Consider the following 19,416-nt stretch of genomic DNA (forward strand, 5'->3'; position numbering starts at 1 on the left):
TTCACTTTCCCTCTGGGTCAGGGAGGGGACAGCTAGGGGAAGTAGGAGGTGGTGCATTCCACGGTTCATGATGGCCCTTTGCCCCCTTGCCATCCGGCCATGGTGCGGCAGCTTCACAGGGACTCCGGAAGGGAGAGGAGCCTCTGCGGGCCGGAGCGGCATTCCCATTGGCACATGGTGGCAGGGTGGGGGGTAGTGGAGAAGGGGCAGGCAGAGAATGGAAAGTAATGTATGGCAAGGAGCAGGGAGGCCAAGGCTGCTGCCGGCAGAGCTTTCCTTGGGAGGGGGTCGTGGCTGAGGGAGGACCTGGCTGGTGATTAATGGAGGTGCTTTGAGGGGACCAGGAAATTCCAGTTGAGAAAGGCACCTGGGCATGCTGCATGCTCGGGTTTGACAGGCAGGACTGGGGGCAGTGAGGGATAGGAAGCTGCCACTTGGCCTGCTCATTCTGTGCTCTTCTTTCATTGCATATGCTGGTCCTAAAACATCCCTAGTGCTCTTAGAGGGTCCTTTCAGCCGCCTTCGGGGTCACACAGCATAATTTCCATAATTCCTTATGCCTTCTTCTCTTCCATTTGAAGAGAATTTCTGTGTGACCCCAGGGTGGGCATGTGAGGCTGGAAATTCTCATCTATTACTGGCATGAAAATAGCTTTTAAACTCGAAACCTATGGGGGAGATTTAGACAGTAACCTGTCAAGCCAATCACCTTTTTTGCTTCTTTTGCAGTAAGGTAAGAAGATTGGCCCAGAGAGGGACTGGGTGGGTAGGAATAAACTGCTACCTCTTAGCCTAAGACATGCTTAAGAGAGGGGTCCTCATCCATCTCCATTCTTCCTCCTAACTATGTTCTTGACCATTCCATCTGTCCCAGACTCTTCAATGGTGAGCCATCTGACTATGAAAGAAAGGGACACCAAAGGAGGGTCTTGCAACGTCTCCTGGGGTTTAAGCAAAAAGGGTGAACTCTTTAGGATCTAAAAACCTAATCTCCAGACCATCTCCTATTTCTGATGGTGTCACTCGGTCAGTGACCCAGGACCCAATCTGGAAGAACAGACTGGAAGAACCTGGGTTTTAGAACTTTTCAGTCTACCCTCTGTCTGTAACCATGCCCATCACCCATCTGTCCCCTGGCAAGTTATGAGGTTCTGGAGGGACAGGGGATATGTGGCTCTCTCAGGCATCTCTTTCAAATGTTTTGTTAGGTGTTCAGCCAGAGCATTCCAAACTAACTGGACTGCCTGAGGGAAAAGAAATCACAGTTCTAAGAACCTGTCCAGAGAATTCACTTTCCTGCTTTGACCTCTGGTGGCAGATTTGTTCAGAAGCAGTTTGGAAATGCATGCCAGATGCATCCAATGTCAGGGTGGAAGGGCCAGCTCACATTAAGATGATTTGCTTTAGAAGAAGCTGCACCTGGCTGATGCGCCCCAAATCAAGAAAACATCCAGATGAACTTTGCATGCAGGAGGGCAGCATGGCTGAGGGCCCACAAAGCACCCGCCAAGGCAAGGTGACCCTTGGTGTCTACAGAGAGAAGAAGCAGGAAGTGGAGACAGGATGGAGCAGGAGGAGCATGGGGGGCTGCTGGGGAGCCACACAGGCATGACTGCACACGAGGGAAGCCCAAATCGGCCATGCAGGCAAGGAAGGGTGATGCCATACCAATGGGCATGGGGCATCCAGTCCGTCCAGCCCTGGTAACCCCGGCTCCCCTTTCTCTCCTTTAAAACCTCGGTGTCCCTGTTCACAAAACCAACCACGATGATTATTTAGGTCAAGGTTGGCCAGCTCCGACTGGGGAGTGGAGAGGCCCAGTCCTACCCTGGCCAAGATGCAGGACCCTTAAGGCATCATCTGTAAATAGGGTTTAAATCCCAGTGGCTAAATCCCCAATTCTCTCACCTCCCAAATTCAGAGTTTGTGCTCTCTTTGTGCTCCGGTGAGTTCAATTTTGGAACACTACAAACCAGCCCCCTCTCCTGTGACCCCTTCTCCCACTTCCTTGGAAAAAACACAGATAAACTGTAACATTAACGCATCATAATTCTCAGAACCTTCAGGTGGATTGAAAAGACACTGAGGAAGCCTGGCTGATACGCCCCAAGTCATGAACCGTTGACTCCTTTGGAAAGCTTTCCATGGGCTGTCTGTCCACCTGCTCTGGTCTGCAGCTTTAGAGGGTTTTGCTGGATGTCTGGGGAGTGCTGGCAGGCTGCGTGTTAAAAAGCCCTTCATCTGGCCCTTATTCTGCCCACTTTTGAGCATCAGCACCCCTCAAGAGATGCAACTCTGATGTTCTGCATCCTGGCCAAGTAAGGATTCAGACAGCGTGAACTGCCGGCCCCCAGAGGTGGCCACAAAATAAAGAAGGCAAATCCATGGCTCACAAATGCTACACAGGCCTCCAAAGCCATCTTGGAGCCTAGAGTTGAGGCCTTCTCGAAAGCCCCTTTCCTGATAGTTTCTTCACTTCCACACATCAATTGTTCTCCATCTTCAAAGGGAAGGGATTGGAAGGAAGGGATTTAGCTAGAATTGCTTGCAGCTGTGGTTTCAAGGCAACACCAACAGCAGGCAGAATTTCATGGGTCAAATGAACAGACAGATTTTGGTAGCATCAGTGTAGTCATTTGGTTCTCATCTTAGATGATTTGCCTTCTTCGTTTCTAATTTGCAAACCTCAAGGAAAAAAGACAGAACAATGCAAGTGATAAACAAAAACATACCAATGGACAGGGGGCATCTAATCCAGGCGCTCCTTGGTCTCCCTTATCCCCTTTAGGCCCTCTAGAGCCTTTCTTCCCCCTCTCCCCCTGTAAATAATGGTTTAGTCCAAGAAAAAGAAAAAAAAAAAACAACATCAAAACTTTAGGATCATTCATATGTGTTAAGGTTAGAGACAGAGAAAGAAAATTTTAAAGGGAAAAATAGATTTTCTTAATTAGGATATTCTCCCCAATAGAATTTGAAGTCAATACCCACTTCCCCCTTCTAAGCACCTGAAAATTTGGCTGAGGTGGGTGGGAGGGGACAGGGAAGAAGAGCAGGGCCAGAGAACATGGAGCAGCAGGACTCAGAGCTGGAGGTGGAGGGAATTGAAGAGTGGAGATGCTGTTGGTCAACTGTGCTAATCTGAAGCTCAGATTAGTTTGGGGACCTAGAAGTTGGGGACCAAGTTCCGTCTCTTTGAAGGTCTACATTCGAAAGGCTTTGGATTGCCAACCTTTTGTCCTAATTGTTTTTCTTCCCTTTGACATTCTATTAGGAGGCAAGGTGATTGTATTTAGAGTACTGAGCTGGGTGCATATGTGTGTGTGTGTGCGCAAACGCAGCATGTATAAACATATGCATGTACATGCTGTGTGTGTGTATACATGTATGTGCATGAGCACACAGGCATGTGTATGTGTGGGCATGTATGAGTGCATGTGTTTGGGCATCTGCCCTCATGTATGTGCCTAGATGTAAGTGTGCACATGTGTCCAGGGCTCATGAGTGGCCCCTCGTTCTCAGCTGAGTCCTCCCATTCTATGTGTGTGCCTGGTTCATCCTGGTCTGAAGTCATAGACAGCTACTTGTATGCGGACATGTTGGTTCAAGAAATTTGTTTCTGAAAATCTTTAGTGAATATCATTTTCTAAGTTGAATCCCCTTTTGTGTGGGTCAGGGTCTGTTTAAAGAAGGGCTGTGGGGAATTCTGTGTAAAAGTGAAGCATCACCTCTAATGTATGTGTGTTTCTTTAAAAGAGGGCTAAGTGTGCCCCCAGAGAGACTTCCCAGAAGCTTTCCTCTGATTTTCCTAATGATCAAGTTGCTAGATTCACACCTGATTTCCACAGTGATCTAATTGCTGGATTCACACCTGATTTCCACAGTGATCTAATTGCTGGATTCACACCTGATTTCCACAGTGATCTAATTGCTGGATTCACACCTGATTTCCACAGTGATCTAATTGCTGGATTCACACCTGATTTCCACAGTGATCTAATTGCTGGATTCACACCTGATTTCCACAGAGATCTAATTGCTGGATTCACACCTGATTTCCACAGTGATCTAATTGCTGGATTCACACCTGATTTCCACAGCGACTAATTGCTGGATTCACACCACCCTGTATCCACATTAAAGTGCCAGTACTTCCGCAGTGTTACTCCAGGTGACAAGACCTTGGAGGCTGGGCAGCGTACTGGTCAGAACAAAGGCTTGGAGTCAGAGCTGGTTCTGCCAATTTGAAGTAGCATGACCTGAGAAACTACTTAACCTCTTTGAGCCTTAATTTCTTCACCTGTAAAATGGGAACAATAACAGCTGCCTCAAAAACTTGTTGTGAGGTCTTTGTGTGCATTAAGTGCATATAGCATGAGCTTGGCTAATGACAGCTGCTTCAAAATGATAATAATAGTGATTATTATTTTTTGTTTGCCAGTATAGGAGTTAAAGCTGCTGCCAGAAGGAAGTCTCAAGGTCAGAGGTCTTGTTGCATATAGTGCTCCTGCAGGACGAGTTCATTAGAGGAAGGCAGAGACTTAGAAGAGTTTCGATGTTTCCCTGGATCTTTGGAAATCACTCAAATTTTCCAATTCTACAGGTTGTCTGCAATTGCCAATGCATTCTTTGGAATAAATTTTTGAAAATGTACATTCTCACTTAGAAAATGGCATGTGTTGAAGAAGGAACACGTATGTGCATGTTAGGCATAATCCCGTCGGCTTGAAGATATGTCTACCAATAAGAACACAGTGGCATGAATAATCCCCAAATGGCGGACAAGCAAAACTACAAGCCATATGGATAGGGATGACTCCCGAGCACAGTTTCCCAATAAAAAAGCTGCTGAAGGGACGGTGATTTGCAGTTCTGGATGATTTGCCGGCATGTTTCACAAGGGATGTTTCACTCTGGGACATCGTGTCTAAGGGCCGGGGCAATCACTCCAGATCAGGTGGCCTTTGAAGATGTTAGAGTAACAGCTTCATCTGTACCCGGCCCACCTTCCATCCCAGGGGGACACAAAACAGGCCCTGGCAAAGAGGGGATTCTAGCCAGTGAGGGGAAAGGGGCAAATCAGGTTAAGGAGCAGTGGTTTTTTAAAAATATAAGTGAATGGGGTGGTGCCTGTGGCTCAAAGGAGTAGGGTGCTGACCCCATATGCAGAGGTGGCGGGTTCAAATCCAGCCCCGGCCAAAGACTGCAAAAAAAAAAAAAAAAAATATATATATATGTGAATGTATAAAAATTGATTTTAGAGGAAATAAATTGTAAGCTTTGGGGGAAGGGAAAGGATGAAGGATATGGGAGTAATATCATGGAGAATACCTAGGGGGTGAAAAATTGGAAGGAGAAAAGAAAGGAAGAGGCAGGCCCAGGCCAAAAGAGAAAGTAGAAGAGGGAGCAGTGACCAAAGTGAGGAGGCAGGATGGGCTTGGGGAAGGCCAGACGCCCCCTCCCTGTGGGTCCCTCAGAGGGCGGGAGCAACCTCCCTGCATGCAGGCGGACCTTTTCAGTTGGCAGGCTCGTAGGCAGCTCCACGGTAACACCTGATTTTCCTAATGATCAAGTTGCTAGATTCACACCACCTGTATCTTTTGACTAATTTCGTCTTCCTTTTTTTTTTTTTTTTTGCGGTTTTTGGCCGGGGCTGGGTTTGAACCCGCCACTCTGGCATATGGGACCTGTGCCCTACTCCTTTGAGCCACAGGCGCCACCCTTGACTGATCTCTTATCCTGAAAGGGGCTGCTGGGCCAGATCTACAGAGCTACTTAGGGATGGGGGGTTCCGTTAGTGTCAAATGCAGAAGACTCCCCACTGGTATGTGTGTTCTTAGAAAGGTCCCTGTTTTGGGCTTGGGAATAAGGGAAAGTTACATGGAACAGTAGGACGGAGAAATGGATAAGAAATATTTTCCCACTTATTCCTAGGGACTTCAGTGGATTACTCAGCACACTTGGTCCCTTCAGCATCTAACCCCCCAGCCCCTGCCCCCATCCATCTGTGACAGGAGAGCTTTGCTGCCCTGCCTCTGCCTCCAGAGCACACTGTTATCATCCCTTGAAGGACTGACTCTGCAGCCTCCAAATGGCTCAGTGTCTCAAACCAACTGGAAAAGTCTTAAGAAATAGGTTTATAAATATTAATTAAAATAATAAAGAAAACCAGAACACTTTAGACATAAATTAGAAAGGAGGTTAGTATGCCCACTGAGAGGTGGAATGATCAAAGTTTTTAAGGCCTTAGATTGTTTGATGCCACACTAAGAAATGTGCCTCCCAGCCTTAAGAGGCTGGCCGGGTATCTGGAAGAGGGTCTGTTTATTCCAGCAGTTTCTAGACCTGGTCTTCCTGTGGACAATCTGGTAGGAGTAGCTCTGTCTGCTCCCTCTTGTTCAAGGGAGTTGCTCTGGACCGGCTGCCAGTGAAAAGTATCGAAGGACACAGAAGTGCTCAGTAGATCCATCTTAAATTGAAGAGGATGGAATTTATGGTGTCAGGCATAACACAGATTCTGGCACTTTCTCTTCCTGAACATGGTATCAGTTTTCAAAGATCAGCTACAGGATCTGGGGTTTTTAGAAGCCACATACTCTGCTGTTCACTCTCAGGGGAACACAGAACATTTCACCCTCCTTCTGGCCTTGTTTCTCCCTCTGTTCCTCCCATCCCTTCTTTGGCAGGAGCCCTAGATTTTTTTTTTGTAGAGACAGAGTCTCACTTTATGGCCCTCGGTAGAGTGCCGTGGCGTCACACGGCTCACAGCAACCTCCAACTCCTGGGCTTAAGCGATTCTCTTGCCTCAGCCTCCCGAGCAGCTGGGACTACAGGCGCCCGCCACAACGCCCGGCTATTTTTTGGTTGCAGTTTGGCCGGGGCTGGGTTTGAACCCGCCACCCTCGGCATATGGGGCCGGCGCCCTACTCACTGAGCCACAGGAGCCGCCCGGAGCCCTAGATTTTATAACCCACTAGTAGATGTGCTTGGGCCTCCCAGGGGTGTGCCCTGCTCTCTGAGGAGCACTGTGCAGTCCAGTGGATGAGACTTTCTAGAAAGGAAATCACAGGTCATCTCTTGGTCAGAGGTAGTTAAATTATCCCTTCTGGACCTAGATGCTGAAGGCTGTGGTATGTGGCATGTGACATGCACCATCATGTGGTTGTGGGTGCCATGGACATTCAGTAAGCACGTCCTGGTGAAGGTGGCAGGAACCAGAGCGAGAGAAAGGGGCCGAAGAAGGCACACTTCATTTGTAGCCCTGGTGACTCTTTCCAAGAGAAATAGCAGCTGTACTATTTTTTTAAAAGGGTTGGCTGCTTACAACAGCTGACTGCTTGTTCTCAGAACTGGAATTTATTTCTCTCTCACCAGTGGCCTGGAATGTGCGGCAAAACTAAATTTCAGAAGGTGAGGACAAGGTAACGATGGATCTAAAAATATCACTTAGGGGCCCATTATCAGGGCAGCCTGGAGAGAGCTGGACTCAAACTCCCATTGCTGGATGGCAAGGCCAAGCTGATGGCTGCCATGGGATTTGGCGTCCCCTAGTCATGCGGAAAAATATATGTTTCAGTTTCAGGATTGGGCCCAGGATCCCTGTGTGCCACGGATTAGGCCTCACTCTAAAGCCTTTCAGTTTAGCATGATTTATCAGGAAAAACTTCATTTGCCATGCTAAGTCGGGAGTCCCCATTTGATCATTCCACCCCATTATGAAGACATCATTACCCAGAGCTGAAGAGCATGGTTGACTCACCCGGTTTCCCTTGTCCCCGGGTGGTCCATGTAAGCCCTATAATAAATCAGAGAAATGAAGGCATGGTAATGAGAAAACACAGGATGGCTGTACAGTCCTTCCTGCCAGGCTCGTAAAGCTCTTTGCTGATGCCTAATTCATCAGAGACAGGTTTAATTATCCCCATTTTACAGATGGGAATAAGGAAGCAAATTGCTCAAGGAACTTGACCTAGAGGCAAGTGATAAGTTATGGGCACAACCAAGAACCCAGTTCTAATTTTCTAGCACTACAGCCCAGGCCTCTTTTGTGTTCTTCTGGGGTCACTCACGCAGGTGAGTAGTGAGTTCTGAGGTCATGGTTGGGGAGCAAAGAATGCTCTTGGCCCGGCTCTTGCTAGAAAAATGACTCAGCAGCTCCTCAGACCCTCTTTTCAAGATGTAAAATGCTATCCATTCTTCAGCTGGGGGAATAGGCACAGAAGACTGGCCTGGCATTTCCACTTAGCCAATGCAGGCACAGTCTTCAAGTGATGGAAACAAAAGTCCATTTTTTCATAGGCACTCAACTTCCATGACAAAGCAACATGGAAACATGCTGCAGAGGGAAAACCAAGTCTCTTCTTCAAGGTCCAGCTCCCCTGGGAAGCTACTCTGCTCACGAAGCATCTCCTTGACCCATGAAAGCCTGAATTTGATTCTGTCCCTTCCTCCAGGGCAGAGGCCATGGCACATTCATTCACCTTGTGAGGCCCTGCAGAGTCTAACACAGGGACTAATGGGGAGGGGCTTGGGATGTGTGCTACATCTGGGCAGGTGGTCCCGTGGCTAAGGACCTGGTTTCCTAATAGTGCTCTAGCCCATCACCAGTTGGTAGCTTCCTCAGTCACAGACTTAAGAAGTCTCCCTTGGCCCCAGAGACTTGCTCCCGGTGTTGGGCGTTCTGCCTGACAGTGTTTCTGATCGGTGCAGGGGTGGGTGGAGAGAAACCTCTGGTCTTGTGAGACTCACAGGAAGCCCAGCTGCTCCCGTTGGTCCTGTCATCCCAGGGTCTCCTTTGCTGCCCTGAAAGAGGAGAAAGAAACCCATGAATCCTCCCTGACCTGGTAACAACCTTCTGTTACCGTTCTCTACTTTGGCGTGAAGCCTGGGAATCCTCTCCAGCCTCCTCAAAGAGGCCTCCGGGAGGTGAGTGCTGTGTGTAAGGCAGGGCACTGTTAGTGCCAACCTTGCCCCAGAGCCCCTCATTCTCCCTGCAGCAGAGCTTCCCTTGAGGCCTCCACAAGGACTGGGCAGCTCCAGGCCTGCTTGGCCAAAGGCGGGAGCAGGGGAGGAGGAGAAGCAGCAGGAAGGCAGGGGAGAGAAAGGGGATAGAAAGACAGCTTTCTCCTCTGCAGCCTCGAGGGTCACCCATCAGTGCAGCCATCCTGGTTTCCCCATATGGTAGGTGACCTCAGAGAAGCCTATGCCCCTCTTCAGAAGTCGCCACCCTCTCCACCCCGAGGCAGAGCCAGCAGGTGGGAGGCTGGAGGGGGAGAGCTGCCCAAGCAAGCGCAGAGCTCAACCATGTCCACTGAGAGGACCTCCAAGCCCTGGGTGTGTGGACATGGGGCTGGGAGGGAAGAGTTGATGTGGACGGACACACAGTTCTCCAGCCTCCACTGAGCCAAGGCCCTTTGCCTGCACCCCTGCATATGCCCACTCCATGAGGGATGGGCTGGAGCTCTGCAGGTCATGTGACATGGCCAAGGTCAGTGACAGTGGCTATGGGAGCTGAGCCTAATGCTAGGCTCTCCTGACTTCTTCATGTCCTCCAGTTATTTTCTAAATACCAACTGGCGCTCTGTTCTGTGCTTTTCCCTAAATCATTACAAAGTTTAGGCATACCTGGTAATAACAGGGCTGGGGCCTTGACAGACTAGACTGGTGACAGATGCTAGGTGGCCAGAAGCTGAGGTAGAGGAAGTTCTCTATCCCCTGGATCTCTCCAAGTCTCTGTCCACACATAGCTACACAGTCAGCCCCTGTCCCCAGACCTCCCGGCTTCCCCAGGCTGCTGCAAGGATGATTAGGAGAGAGCTGGATAGAGAAGGGGATGAGGTCTGTTCTGGGGGCCAGTCGGGTCCCAGGCCTGCCCTCCCTTCTGGCTGCCCAGGCTCCCGGCTCACCCTTTCACCCTTTGGTCCTGCTGGGCCTGGAACTCCAACTGGTCCTGGAGTACCCTGGATAGGGGAAAGAAAGCAGAGGTAAGGGTCCCCATGCCAGAGAGCCCTGGGCTTCCCCCCAACGCCTGCAGATGAGCAAGGTCTGAGGCCCAGTTTTCAGGGTTGGCGAGGCCAGGCTTGTTCCGGGTGGCCGTTCAACTGGGCCATCATCCTCTTTGGGTTTGGGGGCCTCAGGGGAGAGAGGCCCCCCCCACCTTGCCTCAGAGCCAGATTTGTGGAATGAAACCCTTTCTCTTCACAACCAAGCTTGCCAAGGCTGAAAACAGTGGGAGAACAGGTTGCTTAGTTTGCTCCTGGAAGCAATCGGGAGGGAGTTGACGGTTCCCAGGACCTGGGGCTGGGGCTGGAGCCCCTTTCCTATTGCAGCTCCACATGCAGCGGGGGTGGGGTGGGGGATGTCTTCATGCCACAGAGACCAATGCGGACGCACACACAGAGGCAGGCGTGAGAGAGTCCTTCAGCCAACTCCCATTCTACCCGTCCACCACAGACCCTGGCCTTGGCCCTGGTCCCATCCCCTGGCCAGTGTCTTCTTTCCCCTGTCCCAGGCCTGAATTGGGGAGAGAATTGGGATGCCCTGTCTGTACAGATGCTGACCTGGTGGGGAAGCGGGCCAGGAGCTACCCTAGCCTAGGGCTGTAGGACCTGGGGGCACTGGAGCTGCGGAAGCATGGGACTTAGACACGAGCCGGGCTTGTTAAGGCCTAACCCAGCCTCTCCCCAGGCCCCCAGGTCACAGTCTAGCTGACCAGTGTCTCTGTCAGCGCCTCCTGTTGCTCTGCCTCAGTTGAGGACGTGAGGGTGTGGAGCTGGGCCTTGGGCGGTGTCTGGTGCTCTGAGTGTAGGTGTGAGAGGCAGGGCATGATTCACTTCGTGTGAAACAAATAGGATGATAAAGGTCCTCATGCCTTCCTGGCAACTGTGAAGGGAGGAGAGATGCCACGGACAGCATGACAAGAGCACAGCGGAAAGCGAAAGAGCCACGTTAGGGGAGCAGCCGAGCACAGGCATGTTGATATTGGCAGTGCAGGATTAATCCTTCCCACAAATGTTTTTCCTTAAGGTTGCAATGTTGGTTTTATGAGGAGAACGAGCCTCGGGTCCAAGGAGAGAATGTGTGAGTTTCTAACTCTTTCCTCTCCCCAACATAAATGGGACAGCAGCTGAGAGGAAAGTCTCGGTTTCTCTGACGCCAGCCACATGTCCTCCCCCAGCCTCGACCTGGCACCTGGACAGGTGTGCTAGGTGAGGGGAGGAGGAAAGGGAGGACCTGTGGTGGGGAATGAAGCCCTAATAATGTGCAGGAGAGCCTACGATGTCAACTCCTTTAATGTGTGAGGGGAGAGGTCTGAAGAGGTGGGTCATCTTGGGCCGCCAAGTCATTTCCTCTTCTTTATGAGGGCACAGAATAGGCATTCAGCAGGATGAGGCTCTGATGGGGGTCCCTCTTGACCCTCCTACCTCCAAAGGCTCTAGGCCTCAGTGGCATCAGCTGTGAGCCCCACCCCACCCTCTTGGGAAGGCTCACTCTGGCTCCCCTCCTCCTCCCCTGTCTGCATGGCCGCCCCCCCTCCATGAACCCCTGCAAAGTTTCACCTCCCCTGAGTGTCACTCTAGGCAGTTCTAAAACTCCAGCTCCTGGGTAGGCCACAGCAGACATGGCCTTTGGAATAGCGTGCAGGGCTGCTCCGTGGCCTGGGAGGTGGCTCCATGGGCAGCTCTGACTCTGGCTCTGAGCAGGGACGCCAGCCCCTAGCCTCTGACAGTCAGAGATCTCAACACCATAGGAAGGCAAGGAGCTTCAGCCAGAAGCTCCACTATCCTGAAGACCTCACAAGTTGCTCAGGGAAGGGACCAGGAGGTGGACAGGGGGACAGTCTCTCTGGTCCTTCATATGTTTGTCCTGAGCAGAAGGGCCAGGTGCTTTCCAGTCAAGAGTATATAATGCCTATTTTCTGGGATCAGAAAGAATGGGGAACGAGGGACCCAGTGTCACTCATTTGCTCTGTAATAAGCTCCCTTACTGGACTGTGGAGCAGTTGTGGTGCCATGAGCCATGGAAGGTGAGGTTATAATATGCCCCCAGGACACTGAGTTGGGACTGGCCTCTGTGCTCCCATTAGGTATACCTGTCCTCAGCCTTCCACGCTGTCCCACCCCACACATGCCAGACTGCCAGCTGCACAGGACTAGGAAGCCTCATGGACAGACAGGAGATGGACAGAGTTCAGAGCATGGAGACAACACAGCATGACGGGCACACACAGACACCGTTGCATTTGGCAGGGACAGTCATGGCCCAAACTCCCAGGGCTGGCACTCAGGCTGGACTCTGCATGCCTTCAGCATGAGGATCAGTGGTGCTGGAGTGGCCTCCTATCCCACACCTGGCAGATTTGAGCCCCTGGGTGTGTACTGTGGACAGAGGAATTCAGATAGAGGCCAGCTTCTTTTTTCCAGAGGCCTGAAAAAGCACTTCTTTTTCAGCACAGAGCGTACAGGGATGTGGAACCTGCAGCCTCAAGGCCACATGTGGCCCTCCAGATCCCCAGGTATGGCCATTTGACTGAATCCAAACTTCAAAGAACAAAGCCTTTTATTGAAAGGATTCGTTCTGTAAAAACTGGATTCGGTCAGAAGGCTGCACTCAAGGATCCAGAAGGCCACATGTGGCCCCGAGGGTATCGGTGGTGAGACAAGGCATGACTACTGGGGAAATGAGGCCACAGCAGGGCAGACATGAGGGATCACAGGCTGGGAACGGGGTGGGGCAGGTGAGGGGTATTGCAGAAGTGACTCACCGGTGGCCCAGGCCTGCCGTCCAAACCTGAAGCTCCCTGGACGAAGGGTACAGTTTGACCAAAAGAAGGGGACGAGAGGAATGGGAGGGAGAAAAAGGGAACAATGGGGAGGGAAGAGGTGAGTAAAGCAGTGACTCTGGACAGACACGAATGCTGGTAATCAAACACAATGGGAGAGATAAGCTTGGGAGGACAGGGAGTGGTATTTACATGGAAACCAACAAAAACATGGAGACACTCAGTGCAGTGGCCAACTACTGCAGGCTGGGCAGGGGCTGGTGCTGATGGCCACTCGTTCCTCCACACCCCTGCTCCCCTCTCTCCTTTTATCCCCTCTCAGAGCCCTTTCTCCCAGGGGCTTCAGCATTCTGGGGAAAGGGATGCAGAAAGGAATTCATGGGGTGATGCCTTGGAAGCAGAACTATGTACCCTTGCTGGGGCTGTGCTTACGTGGAGGGCTCAGGTGAGGGTGGTCCTCCAGTCTCTTTGCACCCCCGTGCCCTCCTCCCATAAAGGGCTCAGCCCGGGGTGATGGCACATGGTTTTGAAATCTGGCTAGAATCTGGTCTATTTCTACTTCAGCTGTGGGGGAGGAGTCAGCTAATACTAATGATGCCTGACAGTTCTCTGGCATTTCAGAGTCTGCGGAGCTCAACCTGAACTCAGTTCACTCATATGTTCCCAAACAGGAGCTTATTAGAATAAGGCTTCAGAGGCAGCTGAGACAGAGGTCTCAGGCCATGTATCCCCTGCAGCAACCTGGCAGCAGGAGGGGAGCTATTCAGACCCACTTGCTCTCTAGAGCCCTCACTCCTCACTGTCCAGTATGCACAGGGGTAGTGGGGGCAGAACTTTTCCTCCAGGGCTGGGTTATGAAACAGTCTCTGAAACCCACCTGGGGGAACCAAGGGGAAATTTTTCTAATGAGTCTTATATGACAAATCAGGGAGAAGGCAGTGGGGATGCCTAGCCCAGTAAGGACTGAGGTCTTGAAAACTGGGCCTCAGCCTTAGGGTTTCCAAGGTGGGGAAGTCCTTAGAAAAGGAACAAGTTGCTGCTTCCTCCCAGGGAAAAGATGTTAGGTAGAAGGATTCTATAGGGACCTTTCCCTGTTTTAGGACCACATGATTCTGGGACTGAACTTGACTCACTAGGCTAGAGAGCTGTGGTTCTCAAACCCTGACTGCATATTAGACTCTTCTGGGGTGATTGTAAATATTACAGTTGCCCAGGCCCCACCCAGCCCAATTCAATCTCTCTCCAAGAGTGGGGCCCTGACAATGGTGATGCCAGTGTGCAGCTGGTGTTCAGAAACACTCCCGTAGGATACGCCTGGAAAATCAGGCTGCTACCATGTGACTAAAACACCCAGTGAAGCCTAAAAACAGACCTGTAGCATTAAAATTAAGTTGTCTGGAGAGGTCTGGAGCAGAAGACACAAATTAGAGGCATTCAGGCCATATGTGGGCCACTGACATATTCTGTATGGTCTAATATCACAAATCATTTTGGTCTAACGTTAGAAAATGCAGAGATTTCACATAAAACAGATGTTCAACTTCCTTTGAAAGATTGGAACATCCGGAAATACTGAACCCTCCTTCTGCTAAGGCCGTGGTTCTCCGGCGACCCACAGGAACTGTATTAAAGGGTTGCGGCATTAGGAAGGTTGAGAATCACTGTGTCTAAGGCAACAGTTATCTGAGCTGAGAAAGGGCCACTCTCCCTAAGAAGGGATTTGTGGTCTTTAGACCATAGTCTCCACCACTCCCTCCTGTCTCCCTCAGGTCCATGTTAGTTGCCTGCTATGAATATGCTAATTCTGTTGTTTTCTTAAGCTAGACAAGGTATTTCTTTGTACTCATGATAGACTGGGTACTTTGCTTTTCATCTGGTACTTTCTTTGTCTCTGAGCCATTTGCATTTCAACCACTCACTGAATTCTCCAATGTTCACCAGGATTGTTGGGGCCACCAGGATTGTTGGGGCCATGAACGTGGACAAGGAAAGATTTGTGGTCCTGTGGGAGCAGGAAGGCTCTTTAATTGGTAGAAGTACTTAATCATTCCAGACACAGCTTAAGACTTGGGAAAATGTCTGCTAAAGTCATCAGTTTTCTGTAGTCTGTCAAGTGAAGCAGCTTCTTAAATATTCCTACATCTGAAGCGTTAATAAGGGTGTGATGATACCTTTTGCATTGCTGCTGGTTGCCATGATTACATTAACCAGATCTTCAAGCTCTGCCAAGCTGTAGTGATTGGGCTTTCCATTGTCCCCTGCTCTTTATGGTTACCTGGGGTGAGAACTGGCCTCCAGCCTAGGACAAGAGAAGCCTGGGCAGCAGGAAAGAGTCCTTAGCAAGGCTGTGGCCTCAGTGGAGGAGCAGCCTCTGGCCTGGCTACCAACTTTATATGTGACCTCAAGTGACTCACTTTCTTCTCTGAAATGATGAGATGGATCCCTAATGTCCCTTCTGACTCTTGAAAAACAAAGCAAAAGGGTACCCACCTCAGTATGGTGTGGGGGATATGGAGCCAGGCTCCAGGATGGGTGGTGGGATGGGCTCACCTGGACACAGGTGAGGAAGCACTGGGGCTTGGAGGAAAGGGGCTCTCCCAGCCCCATATCAAGAAAAGTGAGTGCTGTCTGAGTATCTCTCCATCTCTAATCTGGGGCCTCTAAACCTGGAAAGACAGAGATCAGAAATCTCCAGGAGCCCTGTGGTCCTATGGGGACCACAGAATCTGACTTTTTGCATGCTTTCCTGCTGTGGCCAGTACTTAGGAGGAGAAAGCAGGGCTTGTCTTGTGGTTCACCTGGGAAAATAGGAGTGATAGAGAATATTTCATTGTCTCACTGTTTCCAAGCTCTCCAAGGCTTGTTATCCAAGCCAGCAGGTCAATAGGCTTTATTGCCCCTAAGGCATCTCCTGTCACTTCTGGCTCTCCTACTGGGTGCTGCCTTCTTCAGCTTCATGTTCCCCCAGTACCAAGGCAGGGCCTGGCATGGAGGAGGCCCTCAGGAAGAGAGCTAGAGCCGGGTGGAAAGCAAAGCTGCATGGAGCTCTGGGATGCTCAGACTTTGGAAGCTTGAGGTTTCCAGTGGCCTCTCCTGGGTTTGGCCCAGAACCCCTCACCCATAAGGGCGCCCAGCTGGGCTCCCCACCAGTCTTGCTGGGTCTGGTACTTACAGGTAGTCCCAGGGGCCCTCGGTCTCCTTTTTCTCCCTGGACACCCTTTTCTCCTTTTGCTCCATCCAGCCCTGCTTCCCCCTGGAGGAAAGGGAGACAGGATGAGATCACAGAAGGGCACGTCTTAGACAACACATTCTTGCACTCTGGGTCCTGGAGACATGGTTGGGGTTTATAGAGGAGGAAAGAGGTGGAGGTGGGTGGGTCAGGGGTGATAGGCGGGAGATGCAAAGAATCCCTGAATTCTTAGCCAGCCTCTGCCTCAGTTAATGTACCCTGTATCTGTGCAGTAATTGTGAGGGCCTCAAAAGGGAAAGGGGTGGGTGAAGTGGGGACAAACCCATAGGGCAGTTCTAGGTTGGGCTTTGGCCCAGGTGCCCATTTGCATGGCAGGGAAACTGGAACCTTGCAGAAATTTGCTGGCAGATGCTTGAAATGCTACCACCAGAGCCTGAAGGTCATAAGCAGGTGGGAAGAAGAAACTGTCCCAAGTCCCTTGAAGAAGGCCAGGGCAGGAGGCAAGGGCCTTTATCATGCCAGCAGCCTCCAGCCCCCTTATTCATTTGCAATGCTTGGGGGGAAACGGGGAGAGTCCCAGCCCAGGGTCCAGTGGGCTTGGGCCTGGGGGGATCCGTGTATGTCACTGTCTCCTCCCACCTATATGCAAGGTGAGTGAAGTAGGGGCTGGGTCAGGTTTGATGGGAAAAGGATTTCACTGTCTGCTAAGAATCTAATCTGTCACTTCATGGGGTCACCTGATGGATGGGGGAATTCTGAATCCAAAGCATGCCAGGAATCAATGGTGGATGGTAAAGGAAACGTAAGACTTCATTCTGCCCTGATTGTACCCCATGGGCTGGAGTAGTACATGACGCCATTCGGGGAGAAGAGTCAGCTGGGCCTTGATGCTCTTGCCCTCTTTTCTGCTGCCCTGGATGCAAGCCCGCTCCTCACCTGTAATGTGACCTCATCTTACCTTTGGTCCGGGAACACCTTGGAGCCCCTGCATTTGGAATCGAAACAAGATGCATTAGAACTGCATTTCTAGTTAACTTCCTCATCCACAAGTGGGACCACAGAAGAGCAAGGGCTTTGGGTGCAGAATATGGTCTGAGGTTCCTGCCCATGAGAGGTAGAAAGGAATTCAAAGGGGGTTTCATGTATGGGGCTTCCTAAGTTGCATTCTGAACCAGTCTTCCCTAGCCAGGGGCTGACAGAAAAGCTCTCTGTGGCTCTATGATTGACCCAGAGTCTCATGAAGGGAAGATTCAGAGGCAATTCAGCAAAAGTTAAATTAATATATGCAAAGTGCTTAGAACTGTGTCTGGCACCTAGTAAGCTTCGATACATATTGGCTACCTATCATTATTGCTACTACTACTTCTACCAATGACAACAGGTGACACTCAGTGCCTTGGGGACCATGAACCACACAGAGGCATGGTTCAGCATCTGTCGACTCAGGGCACCTGGGGCCTTCTAGATGCCATGCAGAGGGGTCCCACAGTTATGTTTTTGTAACCAACGCTAAGTCAGTGGGGCTGGCTTAGAATGGAATTTTCTATTTTAACACTGCTCTTCTCACCAGCTATTTAGCAGGAAGGGGGAAGGGGAGGAGTAGATGTCTGATGACAGAGAGTGAAGCAAATGTTGAGCAGAGCTTAGTGACAAAGGGGCTGCCATGCCAGTCAGCTGTTTCCAAGGAACCAGGCTAGGCCTGTGCTCCTCAGGGTCACTGGGATGATGCTGTTCAACATGGGAAGGGAGAAAGGGAGGGGTTTGGACAAGAAAATCCCTCCCTGGGAGAAAGAAGTAATATCAACTAAGGCTGAGGTTGAGCCCAGTGACCACCAAGGGGAGTGGATGTTGGGGACCTGCTGGGACTGATCACTGACAAGCACTCCAAACTTACCGGAGGTCCAGGAGGTCCCTCTGGCCCTGGTGACCCGGGAACCTAGAACCCAAAGGGGAGCCTTGTTACACTTGAAGTAGCCCTGCCTCCTGATGTGGCCTAGGGTCCAGCTGAGGACTGTAGGCCAGGGGAGGACAGGACTGTCCAACAGTCTCTCCCCTAAGAGATTTAGAATATGTCAAAAGCTCACAGAAACCCACTGGCCTGCTCTGCTCAAACTTGAAAAAAAATTGCCAGGAAAGGTACCCCAAACATCTGTTCTTTCAGATTTTCTTGCAAAGCCAAAAGATTTAGCAAACTAGGCTCTTGTTCGTGCCTGGAAACAATTGCCTCACGATGGTGCAGGATATCTTCAGTTTACCCCAGTCCCCACCACTCCCTGTCGTCTCTAACCCAGGTCTTTTGTAGCCATTAGTTTCATGTCTGGCCCTTGTAGGCACTTGAGTTTGAGAATCTGGGCTTAGAGGAGTGGAGAATGGTTATCTGAAATAGGAGAGTGTGGAATGAGATGTTTCTAAAGAATCTCCCTCAAGTCCCCCCAGGTTTATAACAGATAGGATGGAGACTGCTGAGGTCATTTCCTTGAAGGCAGATTGTGGTAGAAGAGATTTTGACTGGACAGTGAAGATGAGAAAGCCCAGGGCTATCTTCTCCATGGGAGATGGTGCCCATAGCACCATCTAATAGCATAGACACCATAGCACTGTCTCTAATAAAGATGGACATCCATTTGTCTGCAGCAGCCACTGCCTGCTCCTCTCTGAGCTGGCCAGCCTACCTTAGCTTTAGGACTCTTCTTGGGTGCCTTGCTGTCCCAGGGTAGAGTCCTCTGGAATGTGGCCAGGGCAATGGATCCTCTGCCAGGCCACCACAAAGGGAGCCCCTATACTGGGCAGATAGGTGGATCCTAATGTCCCCAGACTTGTGGACTTTTCAGCTCTATAATAGTCTTTGGAAACTCTATTCTAGTAAAAATATTTTACTGCATGTTCATCCTATTATAAATAAGTAATCATCTTGATCATGATAGTAGTTCTACAAATCTATACATGTATTAAAATTCACAAAATTGTACACACTCTCCAAGAAGTCAATTTTATCTGTATGATAATTTTGACAATAAGAAAGTTTAAAATATTTAAGCACTTTTGCTGCATAAAATGTATTTGAACATATGGAGTCTAACAATTCGAGAACTTGCTACTGTGTGCTTACAAACAACTCAGTAAGGTCTCATAACTTTGGTATATCACAGCTGTGTTCGTATCAATGAGAGGTGTCTTTCTGAGTAGCGTCATTATTGTTGTGTGTTTTTGTGGGCTGTTGCAAGAATGTCAGATATCGAATTAGAGCAATGACCAACCACTAAATTTCTTGTTAACGTTGGTGAGAGTGGAAATCAAATGAGGAACATGTTAGTCTAAGTTTGTGGGGGTAATGCCATGAAGGAAATGGCAGTATACAAATGGATTGTACATTTTTCTGGGGGGAGAGAAAGCATCACTGATGAAGAGAGGTTGGGGTGGCTAGTAATGAGCAGAACTGACAAAAACA

At 50.1% G+C, this 19,416-nt stretch overlaps 1 protein-coding gene across 1 annotated transcript in view; it reads right to left on the reverse strand.

Annotated features, from left to right (window-relative positions):
* COL13A1 (collagen type XIII alpha 1 chain) overlaps positions 1 to 19,416 on the reverse strand; it is an 83,616-nt gene that overhangs the window by 3,226 nt on the left and 60,974 nt on the right. Inside the window, exons 30-37 of the mRNA XM_053585427.1 lie at positions 17,863 to 17,904; positions 16,927 to 16,953; positions 15,951 to 16,031; positions 12,761 to 12,796; positions 9,903 to 9,956; positions 8,746 to 8,799; positions 7,757 to 7,792; positions 1,669 to 1,746 (exon numbers count right to left, since the gene is read on the reverse strand). Coding sequence (XP_053441402.1) covers positions 1,669 to 1,746; positions 7,757 to 7,792; positions 8,746 to 8,799; positions 9,903 to 9,956; positions 12,761 to 12,796; positions 15,951 to 16,031; positions 16,927 to 16,953; positions 17,863 to 17,904 — 408 coding nt within the window. The remainder of the gene's footprint in view (positions 1 to 1,668; positions 1,747 to 7,756; positions 7,793 to 8,745; positions 8,800 to 9,902; positions 9,957 to 12,760; positions 12,797 to 15,950; positions 16,032 to 16,926; positions 16,954 to 17,862; positions 17,905 to 19,416) is intronic.

This window comes from Nycticebus coucang, chromosome 3, assembly GCF_027406575.1.
Source record: "Nycticebus coucang isolate mNycCou1 chromosome 3, mNycCou1.pri, whole genome shotgun sequence".
In the NCBI taxonomy this organism is placed as follows: domain Eukaryota; kingdom Metazoa; phylum Chordata; class Mammalia; order Primates; family Lorisidae; genus Nycticebus; species Nycticebus coucang.